The sequence below is a fragment of the Plasmodium brasilianum genome, chromosome 5 (genome assembly GCF_023973825.1).
Source record: "Plasmodium brasilianum strain Bolivian I chromosome 5, whole genome shotgun sequence".
Lineage (NCBI taxonomy): Eukaryota > Apicomplexa > Aconoidasida > Haemosporida > Plasmodiidae > Plasmodium > Plasmodium brasilianum.
The window spans coordinates 975,001-995,694 of record NC_090118.1 but is presented as its reverse complement, the minus strand read 5'-3'; the positions used below and the strand labels follow the sequence as shown (position 1 = coordinate 995,694).

General features: G+C 29.1%; 5 protein-coding genes across 5 annotated transcripts; 2 read left to right on the top strand and 3 right to left on the bottom strand.

Annotated features, from left to right (window-relative positions):
• Positions 1-558: 558 nt before the first annotated feature.
• Positions 559-1,808, bottom strand: MKS88_001478 (uncharacterized protein; the record flags this gene model as incomplete). The annotated part of the gene is made up of 2 exons (XM_067214406.1): positions 559-857; positions 1,148-1,808. The coding sequence occupies 2 exons, from the start codon at positions 1,806-1,808 to the stop codon at positions 559-561; spliced, it is 960 nt and encodes a 319-aa protein (XP_067074844.1).
• Positions 1,809-4,481: 2,673 nt separating this feature from the next.
• On the top strand, positions 4,482-12,619 carry MKS88_001477 (uncharacterized protein; the record flags this gene model as incomplete). The annotated part of the gene is made up of 2 exons (XM_067214404.1): positions 4,482-12,315; positions 12,510-12,619. 2 exons carry the CDS (start codon positions 4,482-4,484, stop codon positions 12,617-12,619), a joined length of 7,944 nt encoding a protein of 2,647 aa, XP_067074843.1.
• A 1,115-nt stretch (positions 12,620-13,734) lies between these two features.
• Positions 13,735-14,979, bottom strand: MKS88_001476 (uncharacterized protein; the record flags this gene model as incomplete). Its single annotated transcript, XM_067214403.1, has 3 exons — positions 13,735-14,231; positions 14,673-14,734; positions 14,963-14,979. The coding sequence occupies 3 exons, from the start codon at positions 14,977-14,979 to the stop codon at positions 13,735-13,737; spliced, it is 576 nt and encodes a 191-aa protein (XP_067074842.1).
• A 2,026-nt stretch (positions 14,980-17,005) lies between these two features.
• MKS88_001475 (CDGSH iron-sulfur domain-containing protein) lies at positions 17,006-17,272 on the top strand (the record flags this gene model as incomplete). Its single annotated transcript, XM_067214402.1, has 1 exon — positions 17,006-17,272. The coding sequence occupies one exon, from the start codon at positions 17,006-17,008 to the stop codon at positions 17,270-17,272; it is 267 nt and encodes an 88-aa protein (XP_067074841.1).
• A 1,270-nt stretch (positions 17,273-18,542) lies between these two features.
• On the bottom strand, positions 18,543-19,394 carry MKS88_001474 (prohibitin-like protein PHBL; the record flags this gene model as incomplete). Its single annotated transcript, XM_067214401.1, has 1 exon — positions 18,543-19,394. One exon carries the CDS (start codon positions 19,392-19,394, stop codon positions 18,543-18,545), a length of 852 nt encoding a protein of 283 aa, XP_067074840.1.
• Positions 19,395-20,694: the final 1,300 nt, after the last annotated feature.

Genomic DNA, 20,694 nt, shown 5'->3' with positions numbered 1-20,694 from the left:
TTTCCTTTTTTTTTAATATTTAACGGCGAAATAGCTGAACATATCATACACTGAAAGAATTGCTTTATTTGAAAATAAGGTATTTTTATGAGGCGCAATTATATATACATGGACAATTTTGCTTTGTTTTTTCGAAAGTTTTTTGAATAATTAAATATATGTTTATGTGTACATATGTATATAGAGCAAAAATTACGATATGTATTTTTAATACGTTATATTTGTCCAATTATTTTTTTAAAGTACAGTGGTAAAGCTCGATAGTTGCACTTGGACACGCCTGTGTGGCGCTAATCCCATAGAGCTGTGGCACATGCCCGAAAAATCGCTTATATATATACATAAATATATATATATATATTTGTACTTATGAAGGCATATAATATATATGTATATATGTGCATTTATCCATACGGAAAATAAAAAAAAAAAGGGATGTAGAAAACATTAACACACTCGTAAACTCAAGATAGTGCACAACTCAATACTTTTCATTTTAATTTATTTAGCTTCTTAATGACGACAGATATTTAGTACTAAATATAACAGACTCTCTAATTACTCTACTGACTCGTCACAAAAGCCATCATCTAAATATTTCTTACAAACACACGTATAAACAAGATTATAATTATCTGCAGAATAGATGCTTGCATTTGCAAACTTAAATAGTGGCATATGTTTATCAAACTCTTTAATAACAATTTCGTAAATTTTTTTTCCATCAAAATTATCAGGGTTGACTTTCACTGGAATACACATTTGATATGAGTTGGGGCACCCTGTTTGTCGACATGTAATAGGTAGAATAGGAAAATAAATCCACTCATTTTTATCTTCTAAAAAACTGTAATGACCTATAAAAAGAAATTTTGTTAAAGTGAGCAAAATATAAGCGAAAGGGTATCGTAACGTGTCAAGGTTAGTTTTTGCTCTTCCTAAGCGCGTATTTGCCCTTTCTCAAATGCGCACACAGGGGTGTACATGTACATATATGCGGTCTTATATATACATATTCATATATATGGCATGCTTCTACATATACATATACATATACATATACATATCATATACATATATATATATTATATATATATATATATATATATATATATATACATGCACGTATGTACTCATGCTTATATACACGCGTTCATATGCTCATTTTTGGTTAAAGCGTTACTGTGTTTTCTTGACTTAAGGGAGTTCTTCCGAGGAAGATCCAAATTTGTGCCCTCCCTCGATAAGCTTCTTTCAAATTTGATTAAGCTCTCGTTAGGTATTTCTAAAAAGGAAAAATTCTGAGATGGTTTATACATAATTTTGCTTTTCAGTCTGTATATATTAAAAGCATGATTTCCCTTTTTTTTTCCCTTTTCCTTTTCCTCTTCCTTTTTTTCAATCGTATTAAAAGAGTAAGTTTGGTAATTCATCCCCTTGGTACTATTTTTATGTGCAAAATGCAGAAATATTTTCTTAATATTTTGTAACGAAAAACTAGTTAATATTCCTTTTATCCTATCATTTCGTGTAATATTATTTGCTTGTTCTTTTTTCCATTTCATCTCCTTTTCATTTTTTTCTTCTTTTTTTTTTTCAATTTCATTTAAATGTCCTTTTCCATCTTGATAATTTATGTCTAAATGGATATGTCCATTAGAATTGGAATCCCTTCCCGTTTTATGGATCAAATAAACATCGCACTTAACAAATTTCAGAAAGAACACATTATTATTATTATTATTCGCAAAAATGAACAACAAAGTCTCAAATAAAAGGAAAAGAAAAACACATGAAGAACGCACCATCGTTTTTTTTAAAAAAAGAAAAGAAAAAAAAGTCGAAAAAAAATTACATAAGGGAGTTATGACTTACTAATTATATACATGTATGTGTGTATTGTCTTCTTACAAAATAAATTCCCACTCTTTATGTGCAAAATTTCGTGAAAGTTCCTATAAAGGAGGGTGCAAGTAAAAGCTTGTGTAAAATGCGCACACACTTGTAAATATGTATATATATGTAAGAATAGTTTTTTCTACTTTTTAAATATGTGCTTCTGTGCGAATATTTTCCTATCTTTTTAGAAAAAAACAAGTACCAAAATACAGTTAAACGCGACCTGCAAATTATGGTATCAAAGCTGAATACGCCCTTTCTTCATATTTTACATGTCTACATTTTTTTTTTTTTTTTTTTTTTTTTTCCTGACCTGTTCAGAATAAAATTTTCAGTGTAGTCGAATAGAAAAAAAAAAAAAAAAAAAGTAAATAAAAAAATGAATGAAAGAATAAATAATTAGCTAAATAAAGAAACGACTGAACGGATGAGTGAACTAACAAACGAACGAATAAATAATAGGGAAGATTTTAAAATTTCACCCTAACAGCGGAGGTCTATTTTATTTGCTTCATTTTGTGTTATATTTCATTTTACTTTATTTTATTTATGCGCCAACTAAATTAGCTCTTTAGAACATGACTTAAGTAAAGTGAACAAATATTTCAATATATATAGGCACAAACGATTGCCTATTTTTGTAGCACATCAAATTAGCATTAAAGAGAACAATATAAAGACGAGCACTTCCTTATCCCTTTTTTTTTTTTTTTTTTTTTTTAAAGCAAGCACATTACAACGTGGGTGCAATATTTAACTATTTTGAATAATTAGTTTTTCTATGATATTTTATTTTTAAAATGGGCAAAATTATTACATATTCCCGCATACAGTACATACATATATATATATATATACATATATATATACATATATATATATATATACGTACGAACATATGGGGGAGGCGGTCGAAAAACGTAGCTTTGTGTATAACATGCATGGAGTTAATTTGTTGTTCCTATGTTTGTGAAAATGGAGTGAGATAAAATTGAAAAAAGGGTGTATGCATAATGATTGTTCATTAAAAGGTACCAACTCGGCAGTAATGAAAAAAATTGCGGAAAAAAAGTTATACAAACGATAAAGAGTGCTGGATTATATTTTCAAAGCGATAAATAACAACAATGTTTTTTCATTTTTTTTTCATTTCATTTTTTGGTATATTTACGGGAACATACATCAAAAAAGAAAAGCTGCTTCTCGTTCACTTATATAGACACTTTTTGTTCATCTGGTCGTTCATATATATTGCTGACAAGGTATTTTTATGACCCTCTTTTGTTTATTTATGTGAATACAAACGTCCTCTTTCTTTTTCTTCTTATTTGTAATAGTAATATTCCTTCATCATTGCAATCCTTCACTATACCACTCCGTATTATAACCTTTTTTATTTATCTTTTCTACTTTGTCAGTGGCTTTATTTTATCGCATTCTTTTTATGGATTGCCCATGAAAAGAATTCATTCAAGGGCGTCCTTCAAAACACAAAACGAGCTACATGATATGTCAGCTGTATATTCTTCGTGTAGTCTCAATCTAAGGGGCATAAAAATAAAGGCGCTTCGCACGTAAAATGATCAAAAATGTTAAAAAATGGTGGAAACGTTAAAAAATGGTGGAAACGTTAAAAAATGGTGGAAACGTTAAAAAATGTTAAAAAATGCTGAGAAACTTTTAAAGTAGTTATGTGTTTATATATATATATTAGTACGAGCTTTATGGTGGAAAGATGCCAAAAAAGGTTTAAATCGTAAAATTTTGAAAAGCAGTTATTCAACTTTCTCATTATTCTTTATTGCTACAAGCGCTTTAAACTTTCGCGCATTTTATTTTTTCCATCTATTCCTTTTTTCATTCCTTTTTGCATTCCTTTTTTGTATTTTTATTTTTTTTTTTTTAATATTACAATTATGGCCAATGTTTGTGGGTAACAGAGCAATGCAAGAAATTAAGGCAGATAAACGCGTTTGTACTACTCACGATTTAATGGTAATTTTATAAGAAAGAAGCTATCACAATATCGTATATATAATATATATATATATATATATATATATATATATATATGTAAGGGGACAATTTAACGCGATAAAAGAATTTGTTTCAGTTGGTGCGTTCAAAAATTTTTGCCCATTTAATACTTTAATGAAAGAACAAGCTAAAAAAAAAAAAAAAGAAAGAATCCAAAGATGAGTGAAGTGAAGTAAGAAGGCTAACGATTTTAATACGACAGGTTATTAGCTACGTAAAGGCAAATACATGGTTTCGCCTTTTAGTACTGGCATAAGGAAGTATTTAAAATATCCTTGTCATTTTATATACATAAAGGCAATTTATCATTTTCATTATTATCATCATTATTATAATTTTTTTTTTTTTTTTTTTGCTATATCATACTAAGTAGTATGTATAAGCCCACGAGACAACATCTAAAATATTTCGCAGAGACCTTACGTAAAAGTGTATAATGGGTATGGAAATATGTGCACAAGTGCATATATGTAAACACGTTATACATATATATATATATATATACATATGTATATATCTATGTATATACTCAAGTCCCACACCGCATGGAGGAAAAACTCAATTTACATATCTACCCCCTTCAGAGGCTGAGAATTTATAACGTGCCCAACCAAATTGATGTATCATTGAATACACTTGATACTAGAAAACGAGACAAAGAAGGGGATACAAGTACCCTGTACGACTTTAAGTGCAAACATGTACACAACCCTCATATGATATACGATCCACTGAACTGCAATATTTTGAATGAAATTAAAAGTTTTCACACAAATGATAGGCTGTATGACATAGCAAGGAGAGGGGATATAAGAAATGGAGGGGCGATAGATGATGAAGACGAGGATAAACGTGCGGGTGAAGATAGGGATGAAGACGCGGATGCAGATCGGGATAAAGATGCAGATGAAGACGAATTAAACGAACTAAACGAACTAAACGAACTGAACGAACTGAACGAACTGAACGAACTGAACGAACTGAACGAACTGAACGAACTAAACGAACTGAACGAACTGAACGAACTGAACGAACTAAACGAACTGAACAAACTAAACGAACTGAACGAACTGAACGAAGTAGACGAAGCTGACGTGGATGGCGTTGAAGGTGACAAAAATAGCAGCGGTAACGATCATGCAGAGTTCTCTGGGTGGACTTATCAGTTTGATGAGAGTGAAAATGTAGCGGACGTAATAGGTGAAAATCTTAAGAACGCAAAACAGTGCCATTATGATAGAGACAATGGGGATGTGAATAAAAAGACTGAGTCTTATTTTTTTAAGGTCACTGATGAAAATGAAAATTCTTTTAATAGTGGATGTAATGATGATGGTAAGAACGTGTGCACTGTGAATGGAAGATGTACTGATGTAGAAAAGGTAGAGCTTGAGTCAAGTGATAAAGTACACGTAATGCTTGATCCAAGTGGAAGAGTACGCACGACGCTTGAGCCAAGTGGAGGAGTACATGCAACTCTTGAGCCAAGTGGAGGAGTACACGCAACTCTTGAGCCAAGTGGAGGAGTACACGCAACTCTTGAGCCAAGTGGAGGAGTACACGCAACTCTTGAGCCAGACGACAGAGAAAAGGCACACCAAAGCTGCATCAATTTCCTTCGTAACTCTATTACTTACGAAAAGGTAACACGAGATGATCAAATAAGAATCAATGCGGCATCTGATGTAGTTAACACACTGGGTACGTTTTACATTAACCAGAGGGTTTGTTTGAATAAGAATTACACGTATGACTTGAACTTGGGTTTGAAATCCCCTGTTTTAGTATTACCCTCAGGTTATTACAACAACGAAATAAAAATCATTGGGGTTCAAATAGACGATTGCGCGTATGACGAGGACTATCTGTATGGTAGGGAGTGCCATCGTGCAAGTAGTACTGTTACTGGTAGTGGTTCAGAAAACAGTAGTGGCAAAGGCAAAGGCAAAGGAGGACATATTTTTACCGAGTGGCAGGATGTGAACCCTGAACAGAGTTATGTGATGGGTAAGATGAGCGAGAGTGAGTTCTTACCTGTTAATGCAAAATTTAACTTTAACAAAGAAATACACATAATACCACAGAATATGTGTGTATGTTATGATGACATCTATCAAAAGAATTATCTTCCATGTTTTTGTAACTACTCAGAAAGAATCAAATTAGCTGAAGAGTATAATAAAAAGCATTTTTATAAAAGTATTTATAAATTAGAAAACAATTTACTTCTATACAAAGTGAACAGAAATTTTACAGAATCACAGCACTATGGATCTGTTTTAATGAATAAGTATTTAAAAATAAAGGAAGTAAAAATTGATACTAATAATATTAATGAATCTATTATTTATTCCAGAAATGACATAGGTCTGTTTATATGCCATGTGCAATATATACAAGAGGACGTTGTGTCTGATGTTGTGTCTCATGTGTATTCAGATGTTTATGGAAAAAAAGGAAATAAAGCAAAGAACCAATGGAACGGAGGGGGAGGAAAACAAAATGCATATCATGGTATGTACCCTATAATGAGCAACAACTTAAATGAGGAGGACGACGAGGGGGAAGGTGACTGCTTCCATCTTATGGGATACAAGATTAGTATCATGAAAGACATTCTTTTGTTTGATAGGATATATCAGATGAGTCCAAGTCCCCACATATTTGGGAAATGTATCTTTTTAGGTAGCTATAACAGTTTATATACATACGATATTAGAAATAATTTAATCGATATTACTGATTTAAATAAAAAAGGCAAATTTTTTATAAACAATGACACAGCAGTTTGTTTGACTCACTCACAAGATGAGAATAATATTATACTCGGTGCCAGTAATTTGTATTTTCTAGATAAAAGAGTTAATAATTTAACAAAATTTAATACTAACAATTCTGGGGTAAAAAAAATAACAACGAAAAGTGTTCAACTACATACAGATACTCACTTTTTATCAAGTATATCTGATAATAATAATAATAATAATAGTAGTAGTAATAATAATAATAATAGTAATAGTAATAATAGTAATAGTAATAGTAATAATAATAATAGTAATAGTAATAATAATAATAGTAATAGTAATAATAATAATAATAATAATAATAATAATAATAATAATAGTAATAGTAATAGTAATAGTAATAATAATTATTATAATAATACTAGGCAGATAAATTTATATTATGAAAATAAGAATAGAGTTCATTTTAATAGAGGATATACAGCAATAGAATCTAATCCAGATGTTCCTTACATAATTGCTTGTGTTAATGCTTCTTTTAATGTTTTAGAGATATGGGATCTACGGAATCAATATGAACCCTTATTTGTTTTTCCTCTTAATGTATCTGAATTTTATTATTCCTATTTTAGATATATTGAATGGATAAGAATTACTCCAAATAGCTCTACGCATTTTCAAAAAAAAACATACTACAACATAGTAACATTCTCTTATCATGAACATCTTGTATACGTAAGAAAAATACTCATTTCCGATGATTTCACTAGCTATAAGGACCTAGGAATACACACTTATATGAACAATTCTCCTACGTATATGTACAACTACGTTATCAAGGGAAGACCTTCAGATGGGGCAGATGCCCCTGCGGCATTTGACATGAACAGTACAACTGGAATTGATGTTTCTGAACAAAAACATTCATTATCTTATAAACAAAATGGGAATCTTCTCACCTCGAACGGTCCATTCCTTGGCATAGAAAAAAGAAACGAGGAAAACTGTCCTTCCATCTTGGCACAAGGGGAAGGCAGCGAGAACCAAGGGAAGGAGGAGGGAGTGCATGAGCAACAACCTCAGATTCACGAGCGAGAAGAACAACTTTTGGCGAACGAAATGAAGGCGCGGCATGACATATCCTATAACCACATCTTTAGCTATCGGCATGTGAAGCTGCACGTGGATGAATCGTTCATAGTGGACGCTTCAAAGTTTTCTTCATTACAGAAAAATAAAATAGATTGCATAAAACTACCATATGATGATAAGAAATATAATACAATAAATACGAATATGTACAATATATTTTTCGGTTTGTATGGAATGAAATGTATAGAATTTGTCCTTCCCGTATTTTATTGCTCCAAAAAAGGAAAAGACATAACATACGAAGCACAGAAAACATCAAGTGAGACACACTATTACTTTGATGAAAAGAGAACTAAAACGTTTACCTATGTTATAAAACGAAAAGGGGGTGATCATAACAAAACTATAGTTAATCGAAATCGAAGACAAGAAATAGAGGGTATTAAACTAGATTGCATACAATTTATTTTTCACATTAATTCGTCAGGTCAGATCTTTTGTACCCCTGTTAATTTATGTATAAAAAAATTAACACATAAACAAATGGATGACTGGATACCAATTAATAAACGATATATTGCCAACACATACAAGAACGACAATACTATGAAGTTATTTAAGCACTTTTCGGACCTGGTTGAGAATAAAAAATTTCAAAAAGATGGCACGACATTGGTTCCCCCCAAATGGGAAAACGTTGTTCCTGATAATTCTTCGAATTATGAAAAAAGCATGCATTCAAATGAAAGAGGAGGGGAAGAGCGCCTGAAGGAGTACTCCTCCATTTTGAGAGGCAAGTCAAGTGGAAGGGGGGAGAGTGGAAAAAAAGAAAGAGAAAAGGGAGAACACGACAAAAATGTGTACGGAAATAATACGTTCGTCAGGAATACGCACGGCATGAATCCATACGACAGTGATAATTTCGACAAAGCGTCATACATTTCCGATAGGAACCCCTTCCCAGGGTTTGTATCTAACGGTGGAGATAGCGAATGGGAAGGAGTAGAAGCAGGATATGAAGCAAGACAAGAAGCAGGATACGAAGCAAGACAAAAAGCAGGATACGAAGCAAGACAAGAAGCAGGACATGAAACAGGACATGAATTAAGACACGAAACAGGTCAATTAGCAGGTCAAGTAGCAGGACAAGTAGCAGGACAAGTAGCAGGACAAGTAGAAGGACAAGAAGTAGACTTATACGCGTACGCTGCACGTGGGGGCGAGGGAAGGAGCAATTGTGCAAGCCAACTGTGGGCCCACAAGAACAACACAGATATCCCCGTAGATGCTGCGAGAAGACAGGAATTTTTGAATTTAAATAAAAATAATTATGATATATTGAAAGAAGTTGACTCTGAATACGTTAATGTGACACATGAATTCCTCTCTGAAGTTTTCAAATTAATATGTAGAGATAAAATTCTTGTGTTACAAAGAAATAGTAATAATATAAAAATAATAAGCACATATAATAATAGTAATAAATTAAGTTGGAATCGGGAAATTTTTTTTAAAATTAAAAAATGCTTATTATCTATATTGCCTTCATATCCTTCAAAAATGAACAGCAATAATTTCCCCCTACCCTATAGAAACGCAGAAGATGAAAATGAAAAAAAGAAAAAAAATAAAATAATAAATTCCTTTCAAAATTATTGTGATAATAATAGTAGACGAGTGTATTTTTCATCTCCTGCAATATCCCCTTTAAATAATAACCAAGGAAAAGACGAAATTGATCTCGATTTTTTAGATTCACCACGTAATGCTACTTCAACCATTTTTTCCAATTGCCTGAACAGTCAGGAAAAAATGGGTGATAAAAATATATACTCATCATCAAATGGTGACATGTCTATTTTCAAACAACATATAATCGACTTTGATGTACACATGGGAAATAAGGACGCTATAATAATGAGAACCCCTTCTGAACATATCAGCACTATTCAGGAGGGAAATACATTAGTTAATAATGAGGGGAAAAATGCAAGTGAAGGGGAGAGACTAAATAGACATAATTTGAACAGCGGTATAACTATTTATAGTTCGCCGCAGTATAATCATAAACCTCTTGCTAATAAAGGAATGGACGTATGTGAACAGACAAAGGTTAACTCGGAAAAGGACTACAGTCATTGTGGAAGAGGAGTCGATAAACGTGAGAGAATAGGGCCATTCTGTTTGGATTTCCAATGCATAGGAGGAATGAAAAACGGGTGCAGCAAAGGTAGAGAAGGAGGAAGAAGTGGGAAAGGGAGCTTGAACAGATACGAAAAAGGGAAAGCAACAAAAAGCAAAAGGACGGACAAAAGGAACGGAAAAATTAAAGCACTTGGTAAGAACAGAAAGGGCGCATCTTCATCCCTCTGCCGTGAGAGTGTAACGCTTTACTCAAAAAATAATACGCTTGAATTATTTTCCAAACATAACATTAAAGATGAATATAAAAAGGAAGTAATACAGACACAATTTAAAAATAAATGCAGTTTTATAAATTTGAATTATTTAAAAAGAAACATGTTTAAGGAAATAAAATATGCTTTTTGTTCTTTTCATTATCATAATTTCTTTTATGTTCAAACCTTAGCTGATTTAAAATATTCAGCTTATGATATAACAGATAACATGGTACACAAATATATACAGGATAGTTACCCTTTTGCAAATTATTCACCCAATTTCCAGTCATTTAGAATTTTAGCAAAAACTCAAGCATACGATCACAGTAAAATATTTTATAATCAGTCTTTTAATTTTTATAAATTCCTCCTGGACAAATTGAAAGATAAACATGATTGCAAACTAAATACAACCAATGACTGGGGAGGGAAGCTGTCCATTGGGGGGGACAAACCTTCCAGAAAAATCCAACATAATTATGGTAATTCCTTTAACAGCAAAGTTTTCCCATTAGACGAGCTCAAAGACAGTTACAGTAACATTAATGGAGCATATGATCAGAACCAAAATACACAGATGAATTTCTCTTCCGAACTGAATGAGCAGGACAGTGTTAGGAGCAATAATAGTGCCTTCAATAATTTTATTACACAAGACGGTAATGTAGAAGAACAATCAGGGGAATTATGTAACAGTTATCATCAGAATGATGACAATGTATTTAGAAATGATAGGGTGGTGAAATACTCAAAAATTGAAGAATTAGTGAAGGATATAGAGATAGAAGATCAGTTATATGATAAAGGAAAAACAGAGCAAAAGTTTACCTTGTCAACGTTAAGAGATGCATATAATTTGAAAGAGCTAATGGATGTATATAATGAAAAGGGAATATATTACATTTTAAGTAGTATGCAAAAAATAAAATTTGGAAATGGAAAAACAAAATCTGATAAAAAATTAGTGAAACGTTTTTTCATTCATGTTTGTAAAGAACTAGATAAGTGCGTATCTGTAAAAAATTTTTTTTTTTACGAAACACCTATTTGTTTTTGTCTTTACAAGAAGGATTATAATAATAAAAGTCAGTATAATACGTACATAAATTCGTATGAATTTCTCCTAGACACTGTACTATTTTTTAATAACAACGATTTGTTGAAGAGGGAGATGAACAAGTTGCACATTTATGATGAACATATTCTATTTATGTATAAAAAGAAAAAAGAAAAGCAAAAAAAAAAGAAAAAAATGGTGCACACGGTAGAGGCAGAACAAATGGTAGAAGCAGAACACATGGAAAGAGAATCGCACGCTGTGTTTGAAAAAGTACCTGAACGGGGAAAGGACAACGAAAAGAACGGGAAAAATAAAGAAAAAATGAGTAGCGCATACAAAAAAAATGATGTTACATTTGTTAATAATCCACTACATGTTAACAATAACTTGAACAATCATTTAGGAGAAGATTTATTTGTAAGATTGAGAAGAACTTACAATAATAGTGTGTACAGAGAAAGTAGGAGTAGAAACTTTGATAAAGACACCTATCATAGTGACAGACCATTTAATTACGATGAACTGCTAACCAAATTTAAAAAAAGAAAGTTGCTGTTCCTAAGCAAGGATATTACTTATCATATTTTTCAACATATTCTACAAAATGAATATTATATTCCAGTACCGAAATATATGAAAAATAAAATAAAAATTAAGGAAGACGATTTTCAATGTACTCCTATTACGTGCTTTAAAAATTATTCAGTTGGTTTTTACAACAAAAAACTATTTGATATTTACAATTCCATTAATTTTCATAGTTTAAAAAATTTTGACATGCACAAATATATATACAATGAGTACTTTAACATAAGAGGTGTTAAAATAGAAGAAAGTACTCTGAATAAGCATACAAAGGAAACAGAAAAAAATTTATTTAATACTTCAAATATAAGTGGATATAGGGGTGGGTACAAGGTGGATTATTCCTTATTGAATAAAATGTATGAGTTATGGCCAAATAATGAAAAGAGTTATCATTCCAAGGAAGACTATATGGTAAAACTTTTATTCATATCTTGTTCTTGTGAAAAAAGGAGGGAAAATGTTCTAATAAACAACGGGGCTTCATTCCGTCCACGTGCACTCACATATGTACATGAATATACATACATATATATATATTCGTGCGTACATATACACGTGTATGTGTACTTAAATTACAACTAAATATATTTGCGCCTGCGTTGACATAATTTATGTCTTGTTCAGGCGTTTTAGTTCACGTTACTATATATATATATATATTTTTTTTTTTTTTTCTTGCGTGTACAGGAAATTGTGGAAAATCTGAAAAACCGGGAAAAAGTTATTTTTTATGGTTAAGCTCGATTGAACATAAAAAAATATTTATGAGAGCAAAAAGAGGATCCACGAGGAAGTAATCAAAATGGACTAAAACTTTTGCAGTAATATATTTTTGCTGCATTTTCCCACGTTATATTTCATATATGTGTATATCCATATGTGCACATAATACCAAACAAAATACATTATATGTATGTATGCATATATATATGTGTGCATAATTCTCACTCATGTTGGATTGTGCCACATTTTTGGGAATGTTGTCCCACGGCCTTCTGCCTGCACACACAAGCAAAAAAAAACTCTAAACCAGTTAGCTAGCCATTTGTGCGTTCATAAACATGTACATTCATACATACATAAGTGAATATATATATGAATGTACATGTATTTTTTTTATTTTTTGTTAATGCTTTAAATAATTAAGAGGACGGATCGCGAAAATGCTTGAAAATACATTAATCTTATTAGTAATTTTTTTTGAGGACCTAATCAAATACATCTTCGCGAAGGATATAAAATATATACATATGCGTATGCACCCACATTATTTTGACTTCCTATTTTTTTACAATTTTACACTTAAAAACTTATTTGTTGAAAATTAAAGTTTAAAATCAATACATTTCAAAATAAATATTCTTGTTTCTGTGTTTTTTTATAACATACAACATATAAATATATGTATATGTGCATATATAAGTATATATATATATATGTATATGTTCGTATATTAGTATATATATATATATATATAAATGTATACGTTCGTATATTAGTATATATATATATATATATATATATATATATTTAAAACCAAAAATTGTAGATATATTCTCAGTATTTAAATAAATTAGACAAAAATTCCTTTTTTAAAAAAAAAAAAAAAAAAAAAAAGAATGAAGTTAATTTTTTTTTTTTCACAATATATTTTACCCTTTTTCCTTTCGTACACATAAAACATATCGGTTATACATGCAATTATCTGTACATAACTGTGCATATAGACACACATATGAATATATATACACATAAATACATATACGTATGTATACAATAAAACGCATGTATCACATGCATAAACGTAAGAACATATGTGCACAGGTATACATATATATATATATGTGTTTATACGTATCTATTATGTATGCGCTCATAAATACGCGATTTTCAAAATGGAGGTATACATACATTACGTTAGAAACTGCGATATCCATTTAAAGGCAGCAGCATAGCCCATCCTTCTTATAACACTGCACATAAATAACTCTACGGGTCTTACTCCTGAATTTCCTTTCATATTATTAACAGTTACATTCGAAAATAAATTTAAGTGTTGCCTTAATTCATCTTCACTTGCTGCATCAGGTTTATCAATTTTATTCCCTAAAACAACAAATGGTACATTACTTAACTCTTCTGTTTCTAATAAATGTTTTAATTCTTCTCTAGCTTCACTAAATCTTGATCTATCAGTTGTATCAATCATAAATACAACAGCATCCACTGCTGCAAAATAATCTCTCCATATTCTCCTTGCCGTTTCATGTCCACCCAAATCAAATGTTTTAAATCTTATTTTACCAACAACTAATTCTTCAGAATGTGGATGTAGAGTCGGAACGTGTTGAGCGACTCTATCATCCTTTAACATGTGCAGTAACGTTGTCTTACCGGCATTATCTAGGCCTATCATCGTAAAATACGTATTTACAAATGTACACACATATACAGAGAAAAACAAGGCATGTATTATATATATATATATATATATATATGCAGTACGCATATGTATCTATGTGTACGTATGCTTATATACACACGTATGTGCATACATACGTAAATAAGTTTATGCATTATTTACGAACCCATTAAGACACATAAGTTACGTATTGTGTAATAAATCATTTGTAAAGCCCTTTTTACAACTCGTTTAAAATTCGAATTATACACATGTATATATACATAAATACGTATGTACATATATACAAATATACATATATACACATATACATATATACAAATATACATATATACACATATACATATATACACATATACATATATACACATATACATATATACACATATACATATATAGACATACACATAAACACATAGTAATGTTACCTAAAAATAAAATTCTTGCACTCTTTTGTGATAATCCTAAATGTGCTAAAATATCTCTAAACCTAAAAAGTTTTTAAGTGTTAGGTATTTATGATATATACAAAGAAAACCAAAACGTGGAAAAAAAAAAAAAAAAAAAAAACGTACAACAAAAATGTTAATAATTAATGAACCAAAAATAAAAAAACAAAAAAAAAAAAAAAAACAATTTGAATGACCAAGAGACTTCATATATATATATAATATTTTGCCTTTGTGTGTATATGGTTTTTTCTTTTTTTTTAACTAACCAATTTATGATAAACATTTTTATTTCTTTTGTAGTCAATACTTTATGTTATCTTAATCTGTAACTTATGTTTTTATTTTATTATTATATTTTTTTTTTTTTTTTTACAACATTTATTCAATCACTTAAAAAATAAAAATAAAATGAAAATCTATATAAAAACAAAAATAAAAGCTTTATTTTGTCACAGTGATTTATAATTTTTCAATATTTCCATTGGATGGTGGAATGGTTATAAAAATAAAAAAAAATAAAAAAAGGAAAAAGAAAAGGAAAAAGCAAAAGAAAAGGAAAAGGAAAAAGCAAAAGAAAAGGAAAAGGAAAAAGCAAAAGAAAAGGAAAAGGAAAAAGCAAAAGAAAAGGAAAAAGCAAACGAAAAAGGAAAAAGAAAGGTAAAAGAAGATGCAAATTTAATTTGTCATTGTTACTAAAATGTAATATAAAACCATGTCAATGATAAAATTAGAAATCCACATCAATTTTATTTTTAATTTTGTTAAAAAGATGTTCGCATTTTTACAAATGCGTATCGCTTTGTAAGTACTTATATATGTATTATATATATGTATAAATATGTATGTAATATTAATACCCGCGTTTTAAATGCATAGGTATAATGAAGTGATAATAATACAAAACATATGATATATATATATAATGTAACAATGCATATGGATAATATTTACATGTAACATATAATTGACAAAAAATTTTAATTTCTTTTTTAAGAAAATTCTTTTTTTTTTTTCTCCCAGTATTTTTTTTAACGAGATATGAAAATTCACAATTTGCGAAATTTTTTTTTATTTCAAAAACGATAAATTTTTTTACTTGAAATGGCACTATAACGTATGTGTGTTGGGTATATTTACGTATAAACATACATATGCATACATATACATACATTCATACATACATACATAAACATTATATACATTATATACACACATATACATACATATACATACATATACATACATATACATTATATACATACATATTTGTTTTTATGTAATATATATATTTTTACGTTAAGTTTTACTTTTTCCTGTTAACGCGTCACTTTAGCATTGGTAATAATTTTCCATCTAAGGATTTAATGTACGTACATTGTCCATTTTATATTTTTCTTACGCCTTTTTTTTTTTTTTTTTTTTTTTTTTTTTTTTTACATAAATTAAAACATAATTGAAGTATACTTGAATCTATTAGACTGTATCACCATAATACCCAGTTTTAAAGCTTTAAAATTTTCGATTTTGTATATCGTTTACTAATATAAGTCATTTTTACAAAAATGAGTTGTGCTTTAGGAAAAGGATAATTTATAAAATTGTAATATAATTCTTCTTTGTATCGTTTTTTTGCATTTTTTGAAAAAAGAAAAAAATAAAATTAGCCTAAAGTTTCAACTAGAATTAAGGCTATTTATTATTATTATTATAATATTAGTGGAAAAAATTTTTTGCTTTCAAAGAATTTTACGTCAGCGTAAATTATACTTTACTGAATTGTTCTGAAATCCAAAAAGAAAGTAAACGCATATGTACATACATACGTATGTATGTGTGTATATGTTTATACATATTTGCACTTTAATATACATCCTTTTTTCTGGAAATAGAAAACTGTACTTACGACAACTGTTATCCGCTTTATTTTAAAAAAAAAAATAATAGACGGAGTAACAGAATAAAAAAGGTCCATAAGAAGTTACTGCAATAAGAAGCGCAAGATTGAAGGAATGAAGAAATAATAATTATTCATTAACCCTTGCATACGCACACATACAAAAAAAAAAAAAAAAGTCAGATTTGATTATTAAAAATTGCTGCTTAAAAAATATGAAGGGTAAATTTTTTCATTTAAACATAACAAATTTGTTCTAACTCAGTCAATGGTTTATAAGAAAGGACTAACTGAAGTGGTATTTGATGTAAACAAAACAATACGATATTTAAATTGTGAAAAACGAAAAAAAAAAAAAAAAAAAAAAAAAATACATGTTTTTGTATTACATACATATGTGTAGATGAAAATAAGGATGGGGAATTTTTTTCTGAAAGAAAAAAATTGTGATATTATTAGAAAAAAGGGAGATATATTAAACATAAGAAATTTTAAAGCAGTACATGTTGAAACATTTTATCCTCCATCAAAAAAATCCAGAAAAATATCAGTGTGCAGGTGTTGGAAATCAAATAATTTCCCATATTGTGATAATACTCATCAAAAATTGCAACAACAAGGAATAGTTTGCGGTCCTTTACTCTTAGAAATAAGAAGGAACAACAGTGCAAATTCGTATTAAAACAAATGAGGAAGAACAAGGATTGAAAATTGTTAATAAGAAGGGTGTTGTAAAAATGCATTAAAAAATGTGTTTCCGTTTTGAAAAAGAAGATTAATGATATTAATATGAACAGGTCAGGTGAATAATTAAACATTATTAAAAATGGCTAACATATGGACAGTTAATAGTATGAGCAGGTCAGGTAAATTCTTAAAAAGGAAGAAATTTCTCCGTAGGGTTAAAAAAAGGTAAAAATATTTGCACGTAATTTAATTTTTTTTTTTTTTTTTTTTTTTTATATATATATATATATGTAAATAATTATAGACACCTCTCTGAATTAATATTATCTAACCAAATAGACTATACACATTTTTAAATTTGTTTACTTGTTTTTAGCTTTATTTTTAATCATTTTAAAGAATTTTAAAAGGCATTTTTAAATGTTTTTTTATTTTGTAGTTATGTTGCTATGTCGTTATGAAGCTTTTTTTTTTAATGCGAAGCATCTCAAATACACTCGATCGAGTGTGCCTATACATACATACATACATAAATACATATGTATATGTACCCGTACAAATAAAGATATACATATAGATACCTATTTGCGCACATGTGAAGCTTAATTAAAGGCGATTTCATGACGTTTTCTAAAATGCCAAAATTGCTTTTTATAAAGTACTCACCATACTTTCAACAATGAAAATAGAAGAATTGAAAATACATTATGAACTATAGTGTAGCAATATTGGCAGCAAATTAAAGCATATACATAAAAAGATGTTATAAAATAATGCACGAAATAGCTAGCTCTATTTCGTATGAATAACAAAAAAAAAAAAAAAAGCTATATGAACATAAATAGGAAAAAAAAAAAAAAATAAATAAAAATAAAAAAATATATTACAGTACAATATAATAAACTTAAATACAATTAATAGAATTAAATACAAAATAATAAAATTACATACAATATAATAAAATTAAATACAATCAACAGAATTAAATACAAAATAATAAAATTACATACAATATAATAAAATTAAATACAATTAATAGAATTAAATACAAAATAATAAAATTAAATACAATATATTAAAATTAAGTATAATAAAAAAAAAAAAACAATTCAATCAAACGTTCCTATAATGGGGGCAGATATCGGATGACATTACGCTGCAATTTTTTTTATTTTTTTTTTGCCCTCACTGCTTCATTTTTGTGATGTACCCCCTTTACATATAAATTGCATCCTACACTGCTACACATATCTTTCTTCTCATCATTACTTAACCTCCTCGAATAGTATGGAAACATCCAGAAGTGTTATTTTGTGAAAGACAGAGCAGTCATAAAACCTGTCCATGATTTGATCAACCACATCATCTACTGTAGTAGCTTGTGTATCACATGACTTTTCACATGTTTGTAGTAGTGTGTCTAAATTATAATTTTTAATAACATTTTCTATATCTAAGCTCATTTCTCTTTCTACATATGCTGAACTATAATTGGCCCCAAAAGAACTATATATATCTACAACAAATGGAATTTTTGGTTTCATTTTTACTTCTAATTTTACTTTAATTTTTTTTTTATCTAACGTTTCATACACATGTATATATTTTTTTTGTATTGGAATGACTCGCATGAGAATTATTCTATACTTTAGAGGATTAAAAAAAAAAGTCATCAAGTCGTCATATATGTATGGTAGCACTGTCCCATCTGTTTTATTTTCAATTAAACATATATATCCTTCTGGTACCTTCTTAAGGGTAAAATAAAAAAATAAAGATGTTATTAAACACCCTGCTAATAAATTAAAATTTTTCAAACTTCGAAATTTTATTTTTTTACAAGATGTTAAATCATCTGCAGGTGATACATCTTTCCGAGTTACTATATCCCCATCTATTTCAACATAATCAGCATGTATCTTATTTACTCTTATATCTTTTTCCTTTGTACAGTGTTTAACACCATTTATAATATTATTATCTACTTTCAATTTATTTTCCCCCCCATCTTCTTTTATATGCACATTTTTTTCAATATTAGAAATATTCTTTCTGCAAGTTCTGTACAAATGGTAATAATTTACGTAAATTCGAAATGGGAGGAAATTCCTTCTCATTTTTGTTACACCTCTTCATTGGCTGCACTGCAATGTACGCGGCTTAACGCTGATATATATTGCATTTCATGCAGATATATATTTTGCCTCACGCTGATATATATTGCGCTTCACGCAGATATATATTTCTCCTCAAGCTGATATATATTTCGCCTCAAGCTGATATATATTGCTCTTCACACTGATATATATTCCACTTCCAACCAATTCACTTTATTTTCTTTTTTCTTTTTCCACCCCCCAACGAGAGAATATATTATTTCAAGTATTTGCTGACAGAATGATTAAGGTCGTTTCAGTGAGCTATGGTTCTTACTAAACTAGTACTATATACTTATACCTCATTTTTGAAGATAATAGCTTTTTTTCTTTTTTTTTTTTTTTTAATTTTTCGTATACTTTTGCACACAATCGATTTGTAACAATACAACGGAAAAGGTCAACATCGAACTGAGTTTGTTTTTCCTGTTCAGTGTTATCACCCTTCAGGTATTTCTTCTAATGCTTTTTGTAGTATATATTTGCTAATGTTTTTCTGTAGCAAGGAAATGAATGGAGGGGAATAGTGTCTCAATATAATGGAAAAGGTGTATATATATATATATATATATATATATATATATATATATGTACATACGTATCAAAACATGTGTTGATTTTATATTCGCATGAACAAATACATATGCGCAAATTTATTCATATCTGTATACAGTTACCTTTACGCATATTCATATGCATGTATATTTGTACTTACACAAATTTATGCGTTGTTCGTTTTATATCTTCAAGGGTTCTTACCGGATGAGAAGTATGACACAATGAGAGTAAGCATAATGCAGTTACATTAGAGCAATATAAAATTTTTGATTGTTTTATTTATGTATTTTTTTTTCTTTTCATTTTTGTAGTAGCAAATTTGCAAAAGTTACAATAATTGAACGAAGCTTATGATCATGAAATATTTAAAAAAAAAAAAAAAAAAATTTTTAAAAGAGATTGACCGAAACAATCTAGCGTAAACTTTATTAATAAAGAAGGGGAATACTTTTTTTTGTTTTTTTTTTGTTTTTCGTATTTTCCTACTTTTCATATATTTACAATTTATGTTCATACGTATGTACATGTTTGCAATGTTACATGTTTGCAATGTTACATGTTTGCAATGTTACATGTTTACACTATTACATGTTTGCACTATTACGTGTTTGCACTGTTACATGTTTGCACTGTTACATCGTTACAATATTACAGTGCTACTATGCTACTATGTTCACATTTTTATATTTATATATATTTTTTT